At 37.2% G+C, this 11,167-nt stretch overlaps 1 protein-coding gene across 1 annotated transcript; it reads right to left on the bottom strand.

The window, feature by feature from the left end:
• On the bottom strand, positions 1-11,128 carry LOC136260073 (uncharacterized). The gene is made up of 7 exons (XM_066053688.1): positions 10,955-11,128; positions 5,379-5,460; positions 5,210-5,325; positions 5,068-5,146; positions 955-1,070; positions 192-318; positions 1-143 (listed from the first exon to the last, which is right to left on the bottom strand). Exons 1-7 carry the CDS (start codon positions 11,107-11,109, stop codon positions 72-74), a joined length of 747 nt encoding a protein of 248 aa, XP_065909760.1. The 5' UTR covers positions 11,110-11,128; the 3' UTR covers positions 1-71.
• Between the last annotated feature and the right edge of the window lie 39 nt (positions 11,129-11,167).

Genomic DNA, 11,167 nt, shown 5'->3' with positions numbered 1-11,167 from the left:
AGAATTTTGCAAACTTATTGTACTTATATCTTAGTCAACTATCAAATAGTACAAAGCACAATAAAACATCATCAAACTTTTGAATAACCTTTACTCTGTTTGTACACTGTAATACATGGTGAGACTGTGAATAAGACACCATCCTGTATAAAGGCCAACATGCATATTTGTAGTTTGATATCAGCATTTACCTTTAATAGGAAAGGCAGAGAAGCCCAAAATTGCTTATTTGGAATAATATCACATCCAGTTCTTTTAAATTTCACTTTCATTATTATCATACCAACTATGAAGTAGACTACAAAACCAACAAACAACCTGCAAAAAGATATAATTTTTAGGTAGTTATAGCACACTGTACATAGATTTTACAAAAAAAAAAAAAAAAAAAAGCATTTATACGTGCAGCATTTCATATCCTCACTCTCACATTTAGATGTTATAAAAGTAGTCCCTTCATTAATACATAATTTTATGGAGCCACTATTTTTCTTAGGAGATGGCACTAACAAATGATTAGTAGTATAGGTATGAGTTCTATAGCTATGGTTGTAAATTTAGATGTTGCCCTGCCAAAGGTGGGCCAACCCTAGACTGACTATAAACTTAATTACCTTTATACAGACAGTTCATCAAATCATTATATGCTTATATATACCAGGAATATCTCATTTAGGTAAGGGTTAGAGTTCTTCTCTTATACATAGGCTTCTTAATTGGCTTGCATTTATAAGGTAGAAACTAAGGGTGGTGATGGCTGGCAGTAGTAGTAGCTTAGTGGATAGCGCCCTGTCTCTGTCTCAATACATCCTTTGTTCCATATTTTGATAACTTTGCGTACAAATTTTTTGCTTTTTTGTATTATTCATACAATTGCCATACACCGTTTCATTAGTTTGAGAGTAAAATTTTAGGTACACACACAAAATGTACATGACAATTATGACCACTTACAAAGAAAGAAGTACAATTCCAACAACTCCTGGATCACTACCTCCGCTACTGCCACCTCCTCCATTTCCTGAACCACACTGATTGGGACAGGCACACGGGCTGGTTAGTGTGAAACTCTGCAAATGGAAGACAACAATAGGCACCAGGGAGTTATGCTCAATTTTTTTTCATTATTCTATTCAAAATTTCTCCAAAACAGTCATCATTTATGCTCTTATTCCAAAAATGTGTTCATTATTCCCAAATTTTTCTCAAAAACTCAACCTTTGCAATTTATAATGTTCAACAAGATTTTGGAGCAGTTAAACTGCTGTTCTGTTAGACAAATAAGCTATAGCTTTTAGCTGGAAAGATGCTTTGTTACTGTTGCAACAGAGAAAATTTATTCACTGACTGCTCTAGTGACTCTACTAGAGTATTGTGAATCTTAAATTGCTGAAATAATTCCCAATTCTTTTGCCCCATCATTATGCTCAAAATTATGCTGGCATAATTCCTGGACCCTAGACAACAGTAACACTGAAACACATAAATATGTAGCTGTAATTATCAGTAGTAGATCAAGACACACGATAGTGTCTCGTGCGGCCCAAGAATCCGGCGCGCCACACCGTGAGTATATTAACAGGAAGAAAGAAAACGCAATTTTCACACCTATGTAGCTCTGTGATCCCTTATCCGATTGGAACCAAATTTGCTAGAGACGTGCCGTCCAGTTAGGGGAGTCTACATACCAAATTTGAAGAAAATCGCTCCAGCCATTTCCGAGATACGAGCGAACAAAATTTCGTTTTAATTTCTTCGTTTTTTTCTTCTTCATCTTCATTTTGCACACTTCGCAAAATTCGCCATAAAACACGAATGCATGCTCGGATTGGGCTGAAATTTGGCACACTTAAAGGGCTCATTAAGGCGGATCTTCGTACCAACTTTGGTAGGAATCCGATGAACATTCACGGAGTTATGACCGATTATTTGCGTAAAATAAGGTCGAAGGTCTGTCACGCCTACAGGGTAAACCCCTTGGAGGAATCAGTTGAATATTGATATGTAGATGGGGCAACCATCGTAGGAGTGCCTTTTTGTGGTTTGAAAGGAATCGAGATAAAGACCATGGAGATATGACACAAAACCCAACCTGTGTCAAAATTACGCGATCGATTTTTATGAATAAAAAAACTATTAGTTTTCGTGTCTACCAGGCAAACCGCTTAGAGCAACGAACTAAAAATCAGTATGTAGCTGGAATAATCATCATAGAAAGTTCTTGCAGTAGTACAGAAGAATCGGATTACAAATCACTGAGTTATGATTCGAAAGGCAACTACGTGCAGCAAATGCGAGATCGAGATACTCTAATAGAACAGTCACCCTAATAAAGCATTCAGCTGCATGTATCAGTTATATTACATTGCAAGTTATTCTGTAGGGAATTCAGCTACAAACAAGTCACCCTGTAGTCAGATCAGCTAGAAGAAGGTACCTAATAGAGAGTTCAGCTACAAAGAGGCCATCATGTAGAGAGTTCAGCTCAAATAAATCACCCTGTAGAGAATTCAGCTACAAACAAATTGCCCTGTAGAGAGATCAGCTAGAAGAAGTTACCTTGTAGAGAGTTCAGTTACAAAGAAACAATCATGCAAAGAGTTTAGCTGCAAACAAATCACCCAGTAGAAAGTTCCGCTATGAACAGATCACACTATAGAGAGTTCAGTTAGAAACAAGTCATCCTGTAGATAGATCAGCTAGAAGAAGTCACATTGTAGAGAGTTCAGTTACAAAGAAACAATCATGCAAAGAGTTTATTTGCAAACAAATCACCCAGTAGAAAGTTCCACTATGAACAGATCACACTGTAGAGAGTTCAGTTAGAAACGAGTCATCCTGTAGAGAGATCAGCTAGACGAAGTCACATTGTAGAGAGTTCAGTTACAAAGAAACAATCATGCAAAGAGTTTAGCTGCAAACAAATCACCCAGTAGAAAGTTCTCTATGAACAGATCACACTGTAGAGAGTTCAGTTAGAAACAAGTCATCCTGTAGAGAGATCAGCTAGAAGAAGTTACCTTGTAGAGAGTTCAGTTACAGAGAAACAATCATGCAAAGAGTTTAGCTGCAAACAAACCACCCAGTAGAAAGTTCCACTATGAACAGATCACACTGTAAAGAGTTCAGTTAGAAACAAGTCATCCTGTAGATAGATCAGCTAGAAGAAGTCACTTTGTAGAGAGTTTAGCTACAAAGAAACCACCATGTAAGAGAGTTCAGCTGCAAACAAACCACTCTGTACAGAGTTCAGGTACGAACAGATCACCCTGTAGAGAGATCAGCTAGAAACAAGTCATCCTGTAGAGAGTTCAGCTAGAAGAAGTTACATTGTAGAGAGTTCAGCTACAAAGAAACTACCATGTAGAGAGTTCAGCTGCAAACAAATCGCCCTGTAGAGAATTCAGCTACAAACAAATCACCCTGTAGAAAGATCAGCTAGAAGAAGTTACCTTGTAGAGAATTCAGCTACAAACAAATCACCCTGTAGAGGGTTCAGCTACAAACAAGTCACCCTGTAGAGAGTTCAGCTAGAAGAAGTTACATTGTAGAGAGTTCAGCTACAAAGAAACTACCATGTAGAGAGTTCAGCTGCAAACAAATTGCCCTGTAGAGAATTCAGCTACAAACAAATCACCCTGTAGAAAGATCAGCTAGAAGAAGTTACCTTGTAGAGAATTCAGCTACAAACAAATCACCCTGTAGAGAGTTCAGCTAGAAACAAGTTACACTGTAGAGAGATCAGCTAGAAACAAGTCACCCTGTAGAGAGTTCAGCTAGAAGAAGTCACATTGTAGAGAGTTCAGCTACAAAGAAACTACCATGTAGAGAGTTCAGCTGCAAACAAATTGCCCTGTAGAGAATTCGGCTACAAACAAATCACCCTGTAGAAAGATCAGCTAGAAGAAGTTACCTTGTAGAGAGTTCAGCTAGAAACAAATCACCCTGTAGAGAGTTCAGCTAGAAACAAGTCACCCTGTAGAGAGATCAGCTAGAAACAAGCCACCCATAGAGAGTTCAGCTAGAAGAAGTTACATTATAGAGAGTTCAGCAGTTTAGCTGCAAACAAATCGCCCTGTAGAGAATTCAGCTGCAAACAAATCACCCTGTAGAAAGATCAGCTAGAAGAAGTTACCTTGTAGAGAGTTCAGCTACAAACAAATCACCCTGTAGAGAGTTCAGCTATAAACAAGTCGAGATCAGCTAGAAGGATCACCTTGCAGAGAGGTCAGCTACAAAGAAATCACCCTGCTTCATCTTTTCTTTTTCCTGTAGTAAAGAAAAAAAATGACAGGTTAAAAATCCCTAAAGCCGGCCATAGGCCAGCTTTGGGGTATACAAATACAAAAAGAAGGAAAATCTAATCCAAAACAGCCAAGCTGTAAAAAAAGAGTGCGGCCCTGAGAAAGGCTATGGTGAAAAAAGATGTGAAATCCAAGGTGGCGGCCAAGAAATGGCTGTGATGGTAGGTTAATGGTAAAAATTTTAATAACAACAATTCAGGTGAATTTGGTGCCGCTTGGTCTTGGCACAAAATTCACCTGAATTGTCGTTATTAAAATTTTTACCATTAACCTACCATCACAGCCATTTCTTGGCCGCCACCTTGGATTTCACATCTTTTTTCACCATAGCCTTTCTCAGGGCCGCACTCTTTTTTTACAGCTTGGCTGTTTTGGATTAGATATGGTTAATAGCATTAAACTACCAATATATCTTTATACTTGTTCAATTAGTGCTTTGATTCTCTTGTGGTTGCTGGTCTAACTGTTTATACTAGATCATCTTCATTTGAAAATTAAAACTTAATTGGTTGGTGCATGTACTTTAATTGTTTAAAGAATTCTATGTGTACTGACAGACTGCAATACTGTTAAGGTTGATAGTTTTATCCAATTTATCAATAGTAATTCTTGCAGCCATTTCTTGGCTGCCATCTTTGATTTGCAACTTTAACTTTTTAATGAAGACTGCATGTGCATGCATCCTTTTTCATAGTTTTGTTGTTTGACATGGATATGGTTATATCATATGCATTCCGTTTAACATGTTCATTTGCTAACTAACATATTCCAAACGTGTCTGTTCTCCATCATATGATAGTGTAGATCCTCCAGTACCACACTTTAATGTGACCACTGCTGACCTATATATTATGTTGTCAGCACTAACTACATATTTGACACAATGCATTTGATAGCTAATATACCTGTCACCTAATCCACCACCATAGTTCATCACTACATTTGTGCCATCTGAACTGTAAGTGACACCTGCTTGTACTGCAACTGAGCGTCCCGTTCCACCACTATCTGTCTGGCAAACCTGCAGTTTATATTATGCACCATGTGCTAAGTACAAAATTAAATATAACTCACAGCAACGTTCTCACAAGATCCACTTGTAAAAGAATAACAAGGATTGTATGTGTATTGATAACTACTGTCAATAACAGTAAACCTACAGTTGTGTGGTATGGTATCATACTGCATTACAAATAAAGGTAATACATAATAATGTTGATGAGACACAGGTATACAGTGACGCCCCAGCACAAGACACTTGATGTACACTTTGCTCATGACTTTATATTCTGCATGGCCTATTTGCAGAATCATAAATCTGGACAAATCAGTAACAAAACCCCACTTAAAACTGCCTCCACCCTGACCGATTAAGTCTTGTGCCAAACCAGGCCCAAGCTAGACATGCAAGTACTGTCTGGTGATTTCTTGGGCCCAGAAGTGTGATCCAACCAGAATGGCAAAAAGGAGGGATTATGTAACCAATCAATAGAAACCTAGGAGTTAGAACTTCTAATGAAACAGCTTTATAACATTTTTTCATCAACATAGTGATTCTAATTAGTTGTACATCCAGGCCTAAGAAACTTGAGTATTATCAGTATTTATCACCATGGGCCCAGCTGGGCACAAGACCACTACCAATGGACAAATTTCATAATAATGAAAAAATCAACTGTTGCCCCTAGCAATCTAAATTTTATATTATTTGTAGGTGTCAATGTTTTAAGTCACCTCTCCAAGTTTTAAAAGTATAGCATATATAAGTCATGCGATATGACATTTTGAAGTTGCAATTTTTCCATACATTGTCAATGAGAGGGGCATAAGTTGCCCCTTCTCGGTAATCACACAAATCGTGGGATTTAAAAAATGTCATATCTTATGACCTACATATGCTATCCATTTAAAACTTGAAGAGATTATTGTTGACATTCACACCTACAAATTATGTAAAATTGAGATATATGTACTTTTGAATTTTTGGTTTTTGCATACATTGAAATACCTAATTTTGAAATTTGACAAAAAAACTGAGGTATGAGAACAGCTGGATGGTGATGAGGGAAAAAGAATTATAAAATGTTAAATTGTTCTGCAAGATTGTGACATGACAATGAACTGTTACAATCCCCCCACACTATGATGAAACTTATCATAGAGTACGGTAGAATTGTATAGTAGGGATCATGGAGGTTTGAGCTTTCTTACCCAATAATATCATTCAAAATCCAGCCTAGGCATGAGGCTATTATGCTCCAAAAATTGAGCATTATGCTTTTGAGCAGTGCTCAAAAAATCACTTATTATGCTTTTGAGAATTGCCCATTATTTCCAAAATTATGTCACTAATAATGCCAGTTTACTGCTGTGTCAGACCATTTTCATTGATGTTTATAAGCTTCAAATAATCTTGAATTCTTTAGCTGGTTGTTGTATTAGAATATTTCATTTTTCATTTTAATGTGACTGCTTTGTTCAGTGACTGTTCTATTAGAGTTGTTTCTGACTGCTCTATTAGAGTATCTCGATCTTATTAACGGAAATGTGCAATCTGTAGATTTTCCTACTGTTAAAGTTTTATAACCTCCTCAAAATGCTAGCATGATTCCTGATTCACACATACCTATTATGCCTGAAATCATGCTGGCATAATCGCAGCATCCCTACACTTATAACAGCTTGACAGTATTGATTAGGCATAACCAAGCCTATAAATGTCAATCCCCAAACCCTTCCAATAATTTTCTTTAAAATCTATAAAACTTTTTATTCAACTGAATTTCTGCTGACTGACTGATGTCTCCAAATCAAGCATAACTCAACTATGGATAAGGCTACAGGCTTGACTTCTTCACTGTTTGATGATGCTTTGGCAGGAGACATGCCTTTTCACGTATCATTGACCTACCTTTGTCCTCCTTTGTGTTCCATTTAATTTCCTGGATTGATTGCAGAGATATACTTCTCGTACTGTTCTTCTGTATATTGTTGGAACATAGCTGGAACTAACTGAAGTGAATTGGCCACTTAATTAATTGATAGTCAGGGCATATATTCAACTGTGATTTCTCAAAGTAGCTCCAGAATTATTGGCGAAAGGTTTCCAAATTTCTGTTGCATGCATAATTAAATCTGGGAGGGGGCACACTCCCTCAGCAAATTTGTTGAATTGTGTATTCTGAGATTGAATCTGGTAACAATTTTCATCAAAAGAGTTAGAAAGCTGACATTTTAAACATATGTTTTATAGGAATTGATTGATATAGGCTGCTTATATATTCCTGCTTTCTGCTGGCATAGTATCACGAGCAGGTAAAAAGCTATGAGGTAGAGTGAAGTTTGAAGCATACAACAGACATGGATGCCATTCTGGTGGTCTGGGAGCTGCTGGATATTTTTCAGGTCTTAAACACTGTGAGATGCAATTTTAGACTGGTCCTGCTGTGTTGGTACAGGTATAAAGTATAAACTATTTTTATAATGCAAAATGTGATTGTTCTATTAGGGTAGTTGACTGTTCTATTACTATTAGCTAGATTATTTCAATCTAAACTTTTATAATTTGATATCTATGCAAAGCTGTTTCAACAATACAGGAACTCAACCACTTGCAACACATTTCCAGATCCTATGGAAATTATTTATGATTCTAATATCCAGACATGTTTGTATTAATCTAGATTCTCTGCTAGATTCTTTTAACCTATTCTTGAGCAGTTCAGTGAGCACTTATAGTGTATAAAACTATCACTAGTCAAATTGTTGCCAAATTTGGAGGTCAAATACTGTATGCAGGCAATACTGAATGAGATTAGCTAATGCTGTCTTTTCACTACTGGAGTTGAAAATGTAATGAACAGGGTAATGAATAGTAAGTTTTGATTACCCGCACAAGGAAAACGTGCAAGCAGGACTGAAATTACGTTTTTGTGTTTGTGAATTTAAATCATGACCATGAAATTTGAAAATTCAATGAAAGATTATTTCACAGGATTTTTATACCATTTTTAACAACCCTAAAGATTACTTTTCAATAGTGTTTTAATAGCTGGGGGTGAAATACCCTGTTCATTACATTTTCACAAAAAAATGTTCCAGTAGTACTTGGTATGAGCTCTGTAGGTCTGACTGACCACACACTTTATAACAATGGGTGATTTGGGGGGAGGGGGGGTTCTGAGGTGCTAGAAACTGATCGGATTTATTCATTAGGTATCAAAAGTTCACACTGAAGACCTGAAATTTTCCTGGGAGGGGGGGGGGGGGGGGGGGGTAGGTAAGCATTCCCCCCAGACCCCCAGAATGGCATTCATATCTGTTGTATGCTTCAAACTTCACATAGCTCCACCTCTTAGTTCTTTAACCTGCTCCTGATACTATGCCAGCGTAAGAACACATAAACAGCTTAATCAATTTCTAACATACGTTTAAAATGGTAGCCTTAAAGATTCTTTTGGTGCCATATTCAATCTCAAAATACACTAGGAAAGTGTGCCCCCTGGCCCAGACCCCCCTAGATTTCAGTGTGCATGCAACAGAAAATTTGGAAATCTGTCACAAAATTCCTAGAACTGCCCTTGCGATTATTGTGTATAATTGTAAACCTCATATACATGAGTATAGATTTAATTCATAAAACTGAAGTGATTGTGTTGAGACTATGTAATCAGGTAAGTTGTTCCATAGCTGAATGAAATTTGGAAAAAAGCTGAATTTATATGCATCTAAATACTCTGGTTGAATAAGCTTTAAGTGACTTGCCCCTTGTGACTCCTGTGAACTACTGAATGTAGCTTGGAAGTGGCAAATTTACACATTCATGGATAATTTTGCAAAATGTAAAGTAAACGCAGTTCTTTGTTTCGAGCTGTTCTATTTCAGTGAGTTAGCTAATCATTTAATGCAGACACTAATAAATTTTTGTTTCTGTACATTAGCATTTTTACTCTCAATGGGTTTTGTTAATCAATCAATAAATAAATAGACACCACTTATCCGAAAAGAATTTGACATTACAAATCTGGCAGCATGTGCACACTAACTTATTTATCACTACAAAGTACTTTACAGTGACTGTAACTGAAAGTTTGGCAGCAACTTGTGCTGAAATATGCTGTCTCAGTCTGAGCCATACCAGAAGTGTGAACAAATTGGTGTGGCAGCTGATTTAGAAGCAAAAAAATTGCGAATCTCTGTTGGTAAACTTCTATTGTATTACACATTGCCTTGAGTGTCACACTTGTGGCCGGAAGTGTAAAATAGCTATTTTGAAACTCATTGGAGCTCAAATTACAGAGCGATCCTAAGTTAAACGCGAGTTCGGATTAGGCCACACCAAGTCAAACCTTAGTTTCTGGTCACCCGCCCGCATGGTAAACCTGGAACCCTAGTTTATGAGGACTATTATTAATATTACAGGTGCTTAAGTGCATGTGACCCAGCAAGACACTTATTTTTTACTGCAAAAGATCGAGATACTCTAATAGAGCAGTCAGGGATTCCAATAGAGCAGTCACACTACTCTTAACTTAGGTATATATGCCACACTAATAAAATGTTTCTAACTGTAGCTAGTTTTGTCCTTGATTATATAGCTGTTCAGATTATAACTGTTACTAATGCTTCTGTAACCAAAGTAATTTCAGTAGCATTAACTACTAGTCCATGCAGATGGGCCATAGCTTTAACTTTATAATTCAAATGTAGTCCTCTAATGATTAGTCTAGTAACTTCAAATTCCTTATCACTGAACACTGCAGGGGTATGGAAAGCCGGCAACATTCGGTGAGCTTAAACTTAAACTTTTCCATAACTAAAATTAGATTGGCAAGTAGAAACCCATATAGTTTAAACATTCCCAGATGATCACTAAAAAACACTAGTCTGGAGCACTCAATGACTCAAAACTTTGACAGTTACTTTTATCAAGGTTACTGAATAGAAGGCTGGAAACACATAGCTAGTGGGCTAAGACTTCACATTTGAATGAAGAATTTCTGATGTGAAAATAGAAGTTAAATTTCATTTTGGATCATGATCATTTGAACAACTTAGCTATAAGTCATAGTAATACTTTCCTGACATAGCTAATGCGACATTTATTTCACTTGGAAAGCATAAGTAGCTACATGAGCAAAACATTTCCTATAGTATATTCTATATAAATAAATAAATATGCTTAAATGCTATACATCAGTGTATAGCTAGCCATGATCCATCAACAACTTTCCTAGTGCATTTTTTGCCGAAGCACAACTACTTATGTTGTTGGTTAAGTTTGACTAAAAACAAAATCAACATGAATTTGCTAAATTGAGCAAATAATAATACCATACAGTATATTGTCACAGTAGAGTCTATAGTCCTGAAGTCCTGATCATCCGCCCGCCCGCATCCATTTGTAGGCTTGGGAGTGACCAGAAACTAAGGTATGACTTGGAGTGGCCTTAATGGAGAAATTTTTATAAAAAATCTCGGATACTGGAATGCCTATTTATAGCTATATCATGGCAGTCGGATATGGAGTCCACGACGAGTCAAGGGAGTACCTGGCCGGCTCAGTTTCTCCTATTCTTTATAGCTATTTATGTCGATTTAGGCTATACGTTAGTATGACAGTCGGCTACGCCAGGCTATACATGACTCACGCAGGTAAACCTCCCTGATTTCCTACACTTCTCAGGTCGATGCGCGTTCCATCATCCAAAGTACACGCGCATGATGGGTGCTGAGGATCAGGAGTGCAAGTCATCTGGCCTCTGGTAAGCGACACCAGCAGCAGAAAAATAGGGAGTGGCTTCATGTTTATCAGAACTGGTCACGAGGACATGATCACGAGACCAACCATTAACTACATCGCT

The sequence above is a fragment of the Dysidea avara genome, chromosome 7 (assembly GCF_963678975.1).
Source record: "Dysidea avara chromosome 7, odDysAvar1.4, whole genome shotgun sequence".
NCBI lineage: Eukaryota > Metazoa > Porifera > Demospongiae > Dictyoceratida > Dysideidae > Dysidea > Dysidea avara.
This window is presented reverse-complemented; position numbering and strand designations above follow the sequence as displayed.

Excerpts from the sequence above, each read along its gene's own strand:
- LOC136260073 (XM_066053688.1), bottom strand. The coding sequence starts at position 11,109 with ATGAAGCCACTCCCTATTTTTCTGCTGCTGGTGTCGCTTACCAGAGGC. Across the intron at positions 5,147-5,209 it reads GGTGGTGGATTAGGTGACAG|GTCAGCAGTGGTCACATTAA; the intron begins GTATATTAGCTA and ends CATAATATATAG. Across the intron at positions 144-191 it reads CTCTGCCTTTCCTATTAAAG|GATGGTGTCTTATTCACAGT; the intron begins GTAAATGCTGAT and ends GCCTTTATACAG.